Source organism: Bombyx mori, chromosome 7, assembly GCF_030269925.1.
Source record: "Bombyx mori chromosome 7, ASM3026992v2".
Lineage (NCBI taxonomy): Eukaryota > Metazoa > Arthropoda > Insecta > Lepidoptera > Bombycidae > Bombyx > Bombyx mori.
Window position 1 is genome coordinate 712,939 of NC_085113.1, and position 16,095 is coordinate 729,033.

Genomic DNA, 16,095 nt, shown 5'->3' on the forward strand with positions numbered 1-16,095 from the left:
TCATGGATCTAACCCTTTCAAGATTACATTCGACCTCCAATGGAAAATGATCTGACCAGAAAACATCATAATGTATTTTTACGTTTACTACTGTCCGCCACGCGGCCACACTAGTTAAACAATGGTCGAGCCACGAACAGGTACCATGCGCATCGCTAGTGTAATTATATGATTGAGAGTCAATACCTAGTCTCTCAATGTCCGCACATAGCCAATTCTGCTCCGCACAAAAACTTAACATTTCATTTCCAAATAATTTGCCAGGATGAGCATTAAAATCTCCTAACACATATATAGATTCAACATGTTCATTCTCAACTATAGCAGATATTTCACTGAGGCATTCAACAAATTCACATAAATGATCAAGTTCGTTAGTAGGCATATATACACTAAAAAATAACATAGACCGATCCGCGACACACACTTTGATCGCGACAATACGCTCACTCGCACAGGGGATCACAGACACCGATTGAAATGAATCATTTCTCCATAATAGGCCTACGCCACCGTAAGGACGGCCGCGCAATAACCCACTGCTATTGTCCATCGCTGATTTACCAAAATAAGAAAAGTCTTTGTTTAACAACCCCAGATCAGGTACTTCGGTTGGTAATAACCATGTTTCTTGGAGTGCCATTACATCCACCTTCTTACTCAGTAGCCGTATGCAATCCATAGACCTCTTTAGGCTCATACAGTTGAAGCTCATAATTTTATATGTCTTGTGATTATCTTTATCCATTTTAAGTAATTAATTTTTGTTCATCACTTGTTTTCCCATATTTATTATACTGTACAAACCTGCGGTAAGATACCCCACAAGGCCATAAATTCTCATCCATAAATATCGATAATTTATCCTTAGGTATCATAAACTTGTACCCTCCGTAATCTTTTTTAAATTTCATATTTACTTTCTCTAATTGCACGTCAACACCGGTCTTGCTCATAATATAATTAGAAATATCTTCCGTCATGCAATTAATATCAACATTATATATATAAAACGGTATTCTCGTATTTGCCGCTTTAAATGTATTGTAATGACTATCCGCTTTTCCCGTCATTGCAGTGAATCTGTTCTTATTACGCCTTCGTTGCACCAGGACCCAGTCATCATTTTTGCAAATTTTCCCATTACTCGCACTAGTACTCGAACCCGCTACCTCCGAAGCCCGAGGCGCGCGCGCAGCCGCCTCAGCATATGAGTTGCTGCTAGGCTGACTCACCTCGGTTCTCGCCGGGCGCGATGTTACACGTACAGGCGACACCGCCGATCGCCTACCTCCAGAACCGTTTTCTCCGCTCAGCCGCTCAGTTGGACGCGAAAGTGAGAGGCCACTATGACATGTTACCTTGCGTGCGAGCGAATCAGATGACAGTAAGTGAGCCACCGGGCGTTGAGTCTTTGTGTTGTCAATGCAAGAAGTATGAATGATATCCGTTGAATCGGTTTGAAATTCTTCCGTTGAAATATGCGGAAGACCAACTGGACTACTATTGCAATCAAAACAAATAAAAGGTCTCTTTTTTTTTTGCAAATAAATCTCTTAGTCAAAGTCAAGTCACAAGGTGGGTTAGTCTATATTTCTTGGCTAAAATTGTACTTTATATTTAATTTCTTAACAATAGTAAATTTTCCCATCCGTATTCGTAATGAGTTTAACTAAGGAAATACTGCTACTGAAAATATCTGAATTGACACGGGTCAATGGAAAACAAAACGAGATGTTTCCGCGGCCGAGAACTATCTTTGATTGGATTAAATAATAAACTCTATTAAGTAAACACAATACGTTAAGGACTGCTTAAACTACAATTTTGTTTATATTGCGTTTATACTACGTACGTACGTTGAGTTATTAATAATAAATTATTGGATAATAAATTAGTATTGTTTAAAGTTCGAATCCGTCCCTGTAAGCAAAACGAGACGCAACGCATTCGTGTTACGTGTGACATGTCAAAGGCTAATTGCAGAATCGACTAAACGATAGTTCATACCGATCGTAAATCGATTTCCATCTCGATCGTTACCGCAACTCGGAATCGACCTTTGAGATTCAACTGAGTTCGATTAACTATAAGCATTCTAGATTAATTCGTTTTTCATAGTAGAACATCTTTAAAGGATTTTTTGTGTTTGTGAAGTTTATGTGGGATTTGGTATTTATTGTCTTTGAAGGCAGCCCATGCAGCTCATCGATGGTGAGTGGTTACTGTTGCGCACAGAACAAAGTCTCAAACCTCGTTTGATAGACACGTCATATTACCCACGGTGTATAGAGAAAACAAATTCCTGAGCCAGATAATATTACGGTTTTACATAACAATAAAACCGATATTATGTGCCGAGAAGGAAAACATACAGCATTGTATTATGAAGAAGCAGTGTGTACTTAGCTTAGATTCCTTGTCTATGTCCAACCATAGACCGTCAATTTAGTTCCATCTTTAGCCGCTAGGTGCTGCCAGCAAGTATAAAGGGAGCGCAGCCATCTTTGATCTTCATAGTCTTCACCAGGAAGAACTTCCTGCAATGCTGTATGTTTTCCTTCTCGGCACATAATATCGGTTTTATTGTTATGTAAAACCGTAATATTGATGTGCCTTTGGAAAACATACAGCATTGTATTATGAAGACGTGTTTGTTATCTGCTGGTGAAATTATTAAGCACAACGCTATGATGAAATAGGTAAAGCCATAATAAAATTATGAAGCGCAATGATAATGTTCATAATTTATATAATTATTAAATCGAAAAAACAGTTGTTAACTTCCACGTTAATTCAATAATTAAAAAATATTTATAAGTTTGTAATAAACATTTTATCTTGTATATACAAGAAAATGTATAAATTGTATAAATGATGTATATACATCATGTAGAAGTAAATGTGTTGAAAAAAAAGAATCGTGAGGATCTTTACGAAGCTCTATTATTCGGCGATAATTATTGTAAACGTTTGGATGATTTGTAATTGCCTCTAGAAAGTATTTCGTCCATTGGTTCATTATCAATCCATCTCAGAGGCTACTGCTGATCTACCACTTCTTAGAGATGCGTTGATGCCATTACCTCGTAAGGTTGAACGAAGACCAGTTTCCAATTACAGTACGGGATGCCGCTTTTGTGACAACACACATAGTTAGAAAAAAGTCCTTACGAATCTTACCGGGCATGTCTTTAGTTTCATGTTTAGAAAGCACTTATGCAGATTATTGACGAAAATGGATTTCAATTTTAGACCCAAAGACTGGTATCAGAAAGATGTTTTTCTCTGTTATCAAAGAAACTGTCTTTAGAAATGTTGAGCAAAGTAAGGTCATTAACTCTGCGTCCCGTAGCCAGCAACATGGTTGTTGGTGTCCTTCAAGCTACATTGAGGCGTGATGTGGTGGCTGGGTTTGAAGAAAACCAGTTTAGAACTATTCTCGGATCTCATGTGAATGGGACTACACTTAGTAAAATTGTAATAAGTAGTTGAATTTTGTTTAGCTATTCCGATGGCTTTTTTAAAATAGCAATTTTTATTAGAGAGCTTGAGAATGTTTGCTGTCCTACATGTATTTCGCCCACAGAAAGTTGACAGCGCTGCTTTATGATGCAGAAGGATTGTTTTATAGGCAAAATTTTCTTTTTGGAAAAGAAGAAAGAATTTGGCAACATCTGCAGACTTAGGATCAATTTTAAAACTGTAGCACCATATGCACCATCTTCTAGTTGCTGGTAAGTATGCTGACAAAGTGGATTGACACCAGCTAATTTTCAACAAATCTTCTCCTGTTTAGACCAGTCAATATTTGTACAACCTCCCCCCCCCCCCTTTCTAAGCTTTCAGGGTTAATGTTTAACCTGTGGAGGAGGCAGGTTTTGGATTTCGTGCGAGTTATCTAGCGTTCGGGATCTGAGGGCTTGGAAACCCAAATGCTTTCGCTCAGTCTGGGAACACTACCAGGTAGGTTCCCTAGACACTGTTGAAGTGAGTCAGTACTTTGGGGAGAAGGTTGAGAGGAGGAATTCTCCATGCTAGTTGCATCCTCTACGGTCTGCTGAAGGTATCCAATCTTGGTCGGCGAATGGGTTTATATCCGGATGACCCCACTTTCGAAAAACTTTTGTGGTCACTTGTGGTAAAAAGTGCCATTTCGCAGGTTGATTTCCTCGTGATAGCCTGTCGGCTATGATGTCGTATCTCCCCGAGAGATAAGCTGACAGTTATCTTGAACTTATCGCTTAGGTTTCAAAATCGAAAGGTCAACGTTAGTGAAATACTTTCAGATTCATTTTGATTGTCACTACCATTGCAAATAGCTCTTTTGTGGGTGAGCCGTTTCTGTTGTTGAGCTGACCATAGACAGGACGTTAATATTTTGTCTAATTGTAACCCCTACCCATGTCCGAAGCTTCCGTTGCCAGGAAATGGTTGGTTTTGGGTCTCGGCAATGTTTGACATGTGGCTCCGCGTCGGCACTGCATTTGTAACCCCTACACATGTCCGAAGCTTCCGTTGCCAGGAAATGGTTGGTTTTGTGTATCGGCAATGTCTAACATGTGGCTTCGCGTCAGCACTGCATTTAATTGTTAACACATGCAGGATGGCCTGTTTTTTACCCCTTTTCTTGAAACTTTGCAAGAAAATTTGCAAGTTAGCATAGATTGATGTAATTCCGTCAGAGTTTGAGCTAGGATGTTGTTGAGTGGCCACTTCGTTTCTCGCAATTTTCCATCGAATCCCTAGACATGTCATCTCTTGAACCAGTGTACTAATTGATTTTTTGTAAGGCTGACTTGGCAGCCCAAATAATCCAAGAGCTTTACAGCTTATGTGGCCTGAAGACTCAACTTGGACTTCTTTTGATGGACCTGGTGGGATTTGCATAGGTGGGATAACACTCAACATCCCTTTGCACGCAATGTTTCCGCGACCGAGCATGCTATGCAAGCAAAAAAGGTGTATTTGTCTTCATGGACCAAGAAAAAGTCGCGTAGGTAGGTTAACATTTGACTTCCCTATGTACGTAAGGTCTTCGCGACCGAGCATGCTATGGGAGCAAAAACGTTTATTTGTCTTGGTGAAACAAGATCATGTCGTGTAAGTAAGCTAGCACTTCGATTTTGCACGCAATGCCTCCGCGACCGAGCATGCTGTGGAAGCAAAAAGGTGTATTTGTCTTCAAGGACCAAGAGAAAGTTGCGTAGGTACGTTAACATTTGACTTCCCTATGTACGCAAGGTCTTCGCGACCGAGCATGCTATGGGAACAAAAACGTTTATTTGTCTTGGATATCTCCGCGACCGAGCGACCGAGCGACCGAGCACCCTATATAATGGAAATTGACATGCCAGCCCAGATAATCCAAAACCTTCACAGCTTCTGCAGCCTGAAGTTTCAACTTGGATTTGTTTTGGTCGACCAAAAGGAAGTCGTCTAGGTAGACTAGCACTCGAGTTCCTTTTGCACGCAAGGTCTCTGCGACCCAGCATGTTATGGAAGCAAAAAAGGTTAATCCAAAAGCTTCACAGCTTCTGCAGCCTGAAGTTTCAACTAGGATTTGTCTTGGTCGACCAAAAAGGAAGTCGTCTAGTAGACACTAGCACTCGAGTTCCCTTTGCACGCAAGGTCTCTGCGACCCGCATGTTATAGAAGCAAAAAGGTGTGGCTCTGAAGCCAGACCGAAGGGTAGGCATGTCATTTCATACTAACTCATAAGAAGGTACCGATTCCTTCCTGGAGGTACTGATACTGGTACCTTGGTAATGATCCTCAAGAAGTATCGACGAAATTTTGCGACTGATACTAGAAAAATATTCCTGAGAAATGTTCAATTCTATCATCCAGTCCCCTGGGTGGAGAAAGTTTGGTACCTAGGTGTCCGAAAACAGTTAGGTGTTTTATCTTTACGACCTTGTTCAACTCTCGAAGATTCAAAATTGGACGCATTGATCCGTCGCTTTTCTTCCGCAGAAAAAAGGTAGTTTTTTTTTTTTTTTTTTACAGTATTTGGTAACCATACATGGTTTACAAATTATTATAATTTTGGTGGCACTCAATGCCTCCCGTCGGTGTCTTCAATTGCCAGATGTTACAGACTATGATTGTTTATAATGTTTGGCTTACCTTTTGTACGAGATCGTGACAAATAGGATTGTAGCCCTCCGAGGGACTGAATAGATTTCAATTTACTATTATCAAACAAAAATTCCTCAATGAGTGGTGCGTTGGCAACAGGATACTTTGTTAGAGACCACGGAAATTAAACTTTGACGTGTTATTTCTATACATACGGCCCTTTTTTCCGTATACAATTTAAAACGCTTTTTACGGGTAACTTGTACGACGGAGACGATTTGTCAAAGTTTTCAGTAATTATGTTACAAAGATTATTAGTTTAAATCTGTTGTGTTTTTGTCAAAATTTCCGTATTGACGAGATCAATTTGTTTACAACATTTTTCGTTACATTCAATTGTTACACACAGTTGGTGCATTATTAGATTTACAACGTCACTGACCTGGTGGGATAACGAGCCGATTCGAAGATCGACCGTTACCTTTGAATCCCGTCGTTTCTTACGCAGAGACTCCTTTTGTTCTTTTTCGCTTGACGAGCTGTTCGAACGCGAGGCGTCTCCATCGCGTCTCGCCTGGACATCTTCCCTCTCGGAAATTATGGAGCTTGACTCAACATCACCTCCAACAGATGACGCGTGATTCATGGCGTCCGATGATAGGATTGGTAAATAATACTCGTAATGATTGCAAAATAACACTCATAGAAACACAAAATAAATATTTTTTGCAATTAATAAGAAGTCGAATAATATTTGTGGACTTGCGACTTCACAGTACGAAAGTACACAACGCTATGAAGATCAAAGATGGCTGCGCTCCCTTTATACTTGCTGGCAGCACCTAGCGGCTAAAGATGGAACTAAATTGACGGTCTATGGTTGGACATAGACAAGGAATCTAAGCTAAGTACACACTGCTTCTTCATAATACAATGCTGTATGTTTTCCAAAGGCACATCAATACACGGCATTATAGATGAGGGTAATTAAACTAATTGTAATTAATGTACATTTATTGTTTTGTTGTTATTTATTGTCATAATAAGTCTTAGTTAACAGTACATTAAAGTGATTCAGATCGACTAGTCGCTCCGATGTGCCAAAATTAAAGATATTATTCAGCGAATCGCAACATAGTTGACCGAAGATAATTCCGGTCTTCAATTTATTTGTGCTGTTTATTTTCGGTCCCACCCCCGGGCGCCGCTGTAAGGAGACAACTCTTTTGTCCTTTACTATGTGACCTTTACATGTGAAAAGGTGAAAGTGTATATTCTATTAACAGGTTATTGATTTGTAGAATTGGCTAATTATAATAGTGTGGATGTCATTTTTAGTAATCATTCGGCTTTCGCTACAAGCGTCTCTTAACTTTATACCTTTCTACCTGAGCTTGAAGACTCAATGGTATTGTCTATTTGGCTCTGTTAGAGACGCTTCATACTAGCAATAAATAGGGTTGTCATATCCATTACATATTAACACACTTTTTTATTTTTTTATTAGGTATTCCTTCATAGTTTATTGCTTAGATGGGTGGACGAGCTCACAGCCTACCTGATGTTAAGTGGTTACTGGAGCCCATAGACATCTACAACGTAAATGCGCCACCCACATTGAGATATAGGTTCTAAGGTCTCAAGTATAGTTACAACGGCTGCCCCACCCTTCAAACCGAAACGCATTACTGCTTCACGGTAGAAATAGGCAGGGTGGTGGTACCTACCCGTGCCGACTCTCAAGAGGTCCTACCACCAGTAAATGTTTATGAAATGCTAAAAAATACTAATGGTTTAATTTGTGGCGGTTAAACTTAATTTTTGAGATTACAAACAAAAACACAATTTTATCGAATAATCACAGAGATAATGTAACGTTCATTTCTGAAGCTTTGGAATACAAACGTACAGTCTGTGTACAATCAATATAAGCTACACCGCTTTGTTCGCGGGAGAGATCTCGACATGAACCTAATAGAGACCGACAATGTAGAGATGGGGTAATACTAATCCGTATTTATATCGATATATATTTTAGATACCGATATTTTTAGTTCGATTAAGAATAATTAGGTATAGATTTAATATTAATTGTAAGGTTACCGACATAATTCATCGATGTATTTTTCAATTTTCATGTTTACTGAAATTAAAACACATATCACGAAATTAGATTCAGGACTATGTCCAAATTATATTATCAGAAGAAAATGTTCGAGTGCTTATTGTCATAAATAATACCTCCACCTCCTCCTCAAAATATCTCCTATGCAAGTCTACTTATAATTGATTTACATATAAACAATGATAAAATAAAATAATCGATACGATACTAAGTACGTCACTAAAGTTATCCAAGTCGGCGGCGATCGAGGCCGATGACTAAGCTCCGTTAATCTAACAATTATTCATTGAAGATACCCCAGCTCGTCGAACTAATCAACTACATCCGTCCCTTTCGCATCTCAGCGAACGACAGAGACAAAATACTTGACCTTTATAGAATATTCATTATTGTTGTCTATAGAGCCGCACTGGTTCATTGACGCTCTACATATTTGTCTCAAAACTGTCTAGCGTTATGATAACGTCTGAAAGGGCGGAATTATCGTGCAATCTACAATAATAAAAATAGCTGTAATAGAATATTTGACGGTTCCATAGAAAACTTTTAACTGAAATACTTACTTGTAGTAGGTACGATAGAGAAAGAACGATCGTATTCGTAACGTCCTGTAATAAAAATCAAACCCACAAAATTATAATTTGCGTAATTACTGGTCGTAGGACCTCTTGTGAGTCCGTACGGGTAGGTACCACCACCCCGCCTATTTGTACCGTGCAGCAATAATGCGTTTCAGTTTGAAGGGTGGGGCAACTGTTGTAACTATATTTAGACCTTAGAACTCATACCTATCTCAAGGTGGGTGGCGGCATTTACGTTATAGATGTCTATGGGCTCTAGTATCCACTTAACACCAAGTGGGCTATGAGCTCGTTCACCCATCTAAGCAATAAAAAAAGGTCTACCTCTTCCTCTAAAGACTTCCACATTCATAGTTAAAACTCTATTAACTACCTCATTGCCATTTCGTCTCATCACATGTCCATACCATCACAAACGCGCACTTCTCAACTTTTCAAAAAATCCTTCCAACTTTTCTCAAAATCCTGTAAAATATCAACTAGCTGAGCGAGAGCGAGATAGTGAGGGAGAGAGAGAGAGAGAGGCCGCCTCGATCGCGCTTACTTCACTATTTCAATATATTCTCTTTATTGAACACTATGTGTCGAAAATTACAAACACACGTAGCAGTTATAAGTAAGAATCGCACAGCTCGTATCCTAAAGGAGTGCAAGATCAAAGCTCCCGGGAGTCTACCTCACGACAGCCTGTGACTGCGATTCTAAATTGTAACGCGGAGTTAGACCGAATAGAAATATCTACTGCCTGTAACAGAAATGATTTTTACATTCGTCTTTTCAGGTTTGTATGTGTACACGCTGACACGTGGTCACGGTTCGATTGGTTCAAAGCAATTATTAAAGCCACAGCCGAAGCCCAAGTCGTGATATCTGCGGAGGTTGGGTGGGTACTTATTAACATCATTTTGCTGTACGAACGTTGTCTATTTTTTATTTTTTATAGCTTATGTGGGCCACCCTGCCTATATAACCGAAACGCATTACTGCTTCGCGGCAGAAATAGGCAGGGTGGTGGTACCTATCCGTGCGGACTCACAAGACGTCCTACCACAAGTAAATGTCTAATTTGATCTGTCTAATTTAAAAACATACATGGTTTTTTAAATTCCGGTACTTAGTTCTTTTAAGGTTCTTTGGTCATTTTCAATTTGATGAAGTATTGGACGACGAGTTTAATTAGTTATTGCGAACGGCGCTTATTAAAGAAAGAGAAATTGTTTTACAATTATTAGTTCGTTTGCAAATGTAACCAAAGTATAATAGTTAAAAACTAACATTTTCTGTTGTTTCATCTTGCGCTTGTCAAATATTTAAAGTTTGTAATCGAATTTCTATTAACATCAATTGCCAACACTTCATCAAACACAGAGACAAAGAAAAGATGGAACAAATGGACAATTTAGTAGATAAAATTTACAAAAAAATAGAACAAGCAACATTTCCTTAGCTAATCGCTTAATATTTTCTCCAACATTGTCGCTTCCATATTCTATAGATCGACGGCACTCAACAATATGCCGGTATCTGCAACGCGCAATTTTTGGCACACGCCCGCCTCGCCTTGGCACCAAACCAATGATACATTTAAACTTCTATTAAATAATACTTCGCATAATAGTGTGACGGGGCTAAGTGGCAGGTTTACAATCGCCGGAGTGGTTAAATGTCGTTTATATTTAGTCATTTTAATGTTCTTATACCGTTTGTGATTAGGCTGCGATTCTGTTGGTGAATAGATATTTGAACGTTGTTGTGTTATTTGCTGAAAGTACAAAAAAATACCGTATTTTTTTTATTTTTTTTATTGCCCTTGTAGGCAGATGAGCGTACGGCCCACCTGATGGTGAGTGGTTACCGTTGCCCATGGACTTCAGCAATGCCAGGGGCAGAGCCAAGCCGCTGCCTACCGCTTAATACTCTCCACAAGACTCGTTTGAAGAAGGACATGTCATAGCGCTCACAAAGAATACTTCATTCGCTGATTTTTTTTCGTAAGATACTCAAGTCTGTGTTATTTAAATAAAAAAATACCATAGTTTATTCATTTCTGAGTAGATTTTGTTTTAAGCTTGGCACCTAATTGAGTCTGCCGGTACTCTGAGAAGAAGGGTGAAACTACTATACTCATTACTCATAATAGAAACCTGCTGATTTTGAGCTAATATTTTTTTTATTGTTTAGATGTGTGGACGAGCTCACAGCCCACCTGGTGTTAAATGGTTACTGGAGCTCATAGACATCTACAATGTAAATGCGCCACCCACCTTGAGATATAAGTTCTAAGGTCTCAGTATAGTTACAACGGCCACCCCACCCTTCAAACCCAAACGCATGACTGCTTCACGGCAGAAATAGGCAGGGCGGTGGTACCTTACCGTGCGGACTCACAAGAGGTCCTACCACCAGCGATTACGCAAATTATAATTTTGCGGGTTTGGTTTTTATTACACGATGTTATTCCTTCACCCTGGAAGTCAATCGTGAACATTTGTTAAGTACGTATTTCATTAGAAAAATTAGTACCCGCCTGCAGGATTTGAACACCGTTGCATCATCAGATACGAATGCACCGGACGTCTTATCCTTTAAGCCACGACGACTACTATAATTTGATGCAGTAATTAAGTTGCCGTGGCCTAAAGAATAAGACGCCCGATGCACTTGTATCGAACTATGCCAGTGTTCAAGCCCCGCAGACAGATACGATGAAAGAAAAACATCGTTTCAAATAAAACTGAAACCCGCCAAAGAGAAAATATACATTTGTAATAAACAAATGAATATCAGCTTCCATCCTCGAGTTTTCCCGAGCGATGACATGAATGTTCAAACGATAGATAGTTAGAAAAGTATAACGCAATGGGCTGCGGTATTGTCACCCCTGACATTGCCGATGCCCACTTCCTATGATATGGTACACTTTTGCCCATGAAATCAATAAAAAATCTAATCAAATGTTTAGCAACCACTCATTCTCGGTATAGAGAATGAGACAGAGAATAAAATATGCCTGCTTCCCTTATAAAAATCCGACAGTAAAACCGGCATCCGGAAGCCGAAACATTTCCACTGGTGAAACTGTTTCTATTTATTATGTTTTATGGTGTATCCTTCAATAGATTGCACTGTAGCATCCATTTTATGTCGCACATCAATGGCGCCGACTCGCTCGTGTTTTAATGTGACATTTTATGAACAGCTTCCCACTGTATCGCATAACACAACGGACATCAATCATGACATTAAAAGGATCATTAAACATAATCAACCATTTGCCAAACAAAACAGCAATTAGGTAGCTCATTGAATTGCTAGTGTGCGCGTGGGCAGCTCGCCTCCGATTGGCGGGAAACGAGTCGGCCGTTAGAAATCCGGCTCTGTGGTTGGTCAGCGCGGTATCAACGCGCATTTTGGCAACGAATCAAGGGGCGGAGTTTGTATTTCGAATGAAAAATGTTTCGATTTTCGTTCATCCGCCATTTGTAAAACGGTGAAAGTTATTGACGCGTCTGTTGAGGTCGTGTTGATAAATAACATTCATTTCCACATGTTGTATATTTCCAGTTTCTTGTTACAGGCTTGAAGTGCAGACGTGGGCTTCATTGCGTCCTATCCATTGCTTAATTTGACATCACTTTCAAATTTCGCGAACGGATTTTTTTAAATGTTTCAAACCTACCTAAGATGTTTATATATTTTTTACAAGAAAATATCATTTACATTATTGTCCAACTGTTTATTTGCATATCGTTTGGAACCTCTGGATCTGCGGAAGGCCTTCGATTCCCTCTGTATTTTGTATCGTATGTTCCATGGGAAGTGCTCTGAGGAATTGCTTAAGATGATACCATCATCTCATTTTTATCATCGCACCACCCGCCACCGGAGTAGGTTTCATCCATTCTACCTGGAGCCACTGTGTTCATCCACAGTGCGTTTCCAGAGATCTTTTTGCCACGTACCATGCGGCTTTGGAATGAGCTCCCCTCCACGGTGTTTCCCGAGCGCTATGACATGTTCTTCTTCAAATGAGGCTTGTGGAGAGTATTAAACGGTAGGTAGCGGCTTGGCTCTGCCCCTGGCATTGCTGACGTCCATGAGCGACGGTACCCACTCACCATCAGGTGGACCGTATGCTCGTTTACCTATACGACAATAAAAAAAATGTCTGTCAACGGTCTAGGACCAGATAATGGATATGTGGATAGACCAGATAGGTATAAGTGCTAATTCTCAATTTTTGGAAACGATATAATACACTTTCAATTATTAGATATTTGGATATTACGTAGGTATTCATAAATCAAACAACCCTTGTCGTTTTTACATATGTATAAACGACATTCACCTTGAGACATTTGCTCCGAGTCTCTTTTATTGGTATTTTGCTACGATTATCCGAAACTTCTCCCTGGAGCTTCTGCAGCAGGAAGTAATGGGAATGGTTAATGGTGGTACTTACTCGTGCCACTAGCGAACGAGACATGAGGCATACCTGCCAGCAATACCGTCTTTACCATAAGGGCACACGGGGCCCGTGCACAGGGCCCCCATTCTCAGGGGGCCCCGAAGGACCGACAATTTGGTGACCAATTGTAGTCGAGAGTGGTCATTTTCGCAGCTTAAGAGAATAAAAAATTAATTGCGAACAACAATGTTACAAGAATGGCTGAGTAATTTGTCAATTATGGGCATAGAAAGTGATAGGCCTCCTTCAAAAAATTGGCTTTAAAGATATAATGGAATGTTTTGCTCAACAGAAATCCCGAAAGAAACTATTATCGTAATCGTAACCAAAAACCCAGCAGCATTCTAATATAACTAGTATTATTATATCATACTGTCTTTGATTACCTATAATAAATGGTCATACTCACTAAAAAAATGTTATTATAATTCGCTTTTTTTACTTTCCAACAGGGCCTCAAATTCTTGTGTGCCCAAGGGCCCCAGCCTAGTTTAAGACGTCCCTGCCTGCCAGTAAGTCTAAACGTGGTTATGTAACATTTGATACATTCAAATTTAACAGGTGCGACATGGTGACATCTTGTTTGAGTTTAATTAACTTCATTAAATTCTACATCAAGTTTTTTCACGAATACTAAGCCATGTTTTAAATTGCAGCAGGTGCTATTTTAAAACTGAATTTAAAAGTCTAGTCAAAGAGAAATCGTATGAAAAAGCTTCAGGTGTTAATTGGCTAATTACGCCTAATTAAACAGAGCTTACGTGTCTCGCATAAGCTTTCTAATAAACTAGATGGCCAGATAAACCGGAGTGCGCACTTACGTGACTTCCTAAGGTCTCTAAATAAGGCGGCGCGCGCAGACGGCCGACCGCACGCGTTGATATTGTCTGCCGACGGAAAGTGTGCGGAAGATACCGAGATCAAATTGATCAATTACATTATTTTTTCGATATACATATAATGATATCGAATACTTCAGAATAAATAAACAATAAAAGACTTCATTGCGTTTTCTGTTATATGTGTTTCTGTTTTTTACTGGTGGCAGGACCTCTTGTGAGTCCGCTCGGGCACTACCACCCTGCCTATTTTTGTCGTGAAGCAGTAATGCGTTTCGGTTTGAAGGTTGCGGCAGCCGTTGTACTATTAAAATTGAGACATTAGAACTCATGCCTCGAGGTGAGTGGCGGCAGTTACGTTGTAGATGTCTATGGGCTCCGGTAACCACTTAACACCAGATGGGCCGTGAGCTCGTCCACCCATCTAAGCTAGAAAAAAATATATGGACGCTTTCATTATTTTTGTTATTTCATAGATGGTTAGTTGTAACAACGTAAATGTCTCCATTAATTTTAAGACATGAGATCTAAGTCTTAGATGTATAAGACAAGGACTGCCTCATCTTTTAAGCCGAAACTGCTTCACGAAATAGGCAGGGCGGTATCTACCCGTGTGGGTTGATAAGACGCCCTACCACCAGTAAAACAAATATATGAGGGAAACCGACAACATATTAGATATTATTAAGAGCCTGATCTTACTAATATATCTCAATACTCGATACCAATATCAATATATACAATATTTACCAGTGATTCAAAACTGTTTTACGATTAGATCTCTTGAACAAAACGAATACAGGAAAACATTATAAAACCTAAGATTTGGTTTTGCTCCGAACTCATCGACAATTTTTTTATTGCTTAAATGATTAGACGAGCTCACAGCTCACCTGGTGCTAAGTGATTACTGGAGCCCATAGACATCTACAACGTAAATGCGCCACCCAAATTGAGATATAAGTTTTAAGGTCTCAATATAGTTAGTATATATATATTAGTATAGTATAATTACGGCGTAATAGAAGGTTACCTACATGTTATAATTATTTTCATTACCTACTCCATTAAATCAGGTAATATCTGTATATGTTTCACACAGAGCGCAGTCGCCTCATCACTAGCGAGACCACCACGGGAGCGAGCGCCGACATTTGCATAAAAACGTCCCGACACGAGCCTTAATTGATTGTCCCCGGGTACGGTCGCCGACAAAAGCTCTAACGAATAAATTAATAAAACGCCTCTAATTAGAACCTTCCAATTAATGGTACGGTTGCTTGTTTTAATCCTTCGCTTCTAAATCGTTTTCGATTTAATCGCTTTTTTGTTTGTTTTATTTTTAAACTATATTTAGATTTTATTTGCGAGCATACTAGTGGTTATTTTTAATGAAGTTTGTCTTTAAAATCATGCTTCGGTTCGTTACTTTACTTTGTCGATGTCGATTTGAGGAGTGCTATTACGGGGAGTTAATAGCTCCAAAACTGAGTCACATCGCATAGCTTTATAGTCTACATTGTTTAGGTGGTGGTAGTAGAAGTAGTATTAGGTTTTGTAATCCTACCTTTATAATTAAAACATTTTGAATCTTAAAGTTATAATTATCTGAAAGCTATGATTATATCCGTAATACTAGAGTAGGTACTCCTTGCCTTATCTATATGAGTCTTCATGTGGTAGTGGCTCATAATGCAAACCTACTTCTACTATTTCAGAATATCCATATTAAGAGTACTAATTGAAACAGCTTTTGTATTTTTTCTGGACGTTCTACATATAGAAAAGCAAGCCATTCGTTTCTCGATGATTCTTCTCAGTGGCGAAGCTGCATTCCGAATCGATGGTATAGTCAGGAGAATACTCAACGGTAGGGAGCAGCTTGGCTCTGCCCCCGGCATTGCTGAAGTCCATGGGTGACGGTAACCACTCACCATTAGGTGGGCCGTATGCTAGTCTGCCCACAAGGCCAATAAAAAAATGTAATCTACAATTCGATTT

At 39.4% G+C, this 16,095-nt stretch overlaps 1 protein-coding gene across 3 annotated transcripts in view; it reads right to left on the minus strand.

Annotated features, from left to right (window-relative positions):
* The window catches only part of LOC101746933 (homeobox protein ceh-24), a 110,406-nt gene that overhangs the window by 21,513 nt on the left and 72,798 nt on the right, over positions 1 to 16,095 (minus strand). Inside the window, exon 4 of one of the 3 annotated variants that reach the window (XM_062669310.1) lies at positions 8,589 to 8,814. The exons of the other annotated variants lie outside the window; for them this stretch is intronic. Within the exon in view, the coding sequence (XP_062525294.1) occupies positions 8,632 to 8,814 (183 nt within the window). The 3' untranslated portion in view covers positions 8,589 to 8,631. Of the gene's footprint in view, positions 1 to 8,588; positions 8,815 to 16,095 lie in introns of those variants that run through there. 3 annotated transcript variants of the gene reach the window in all.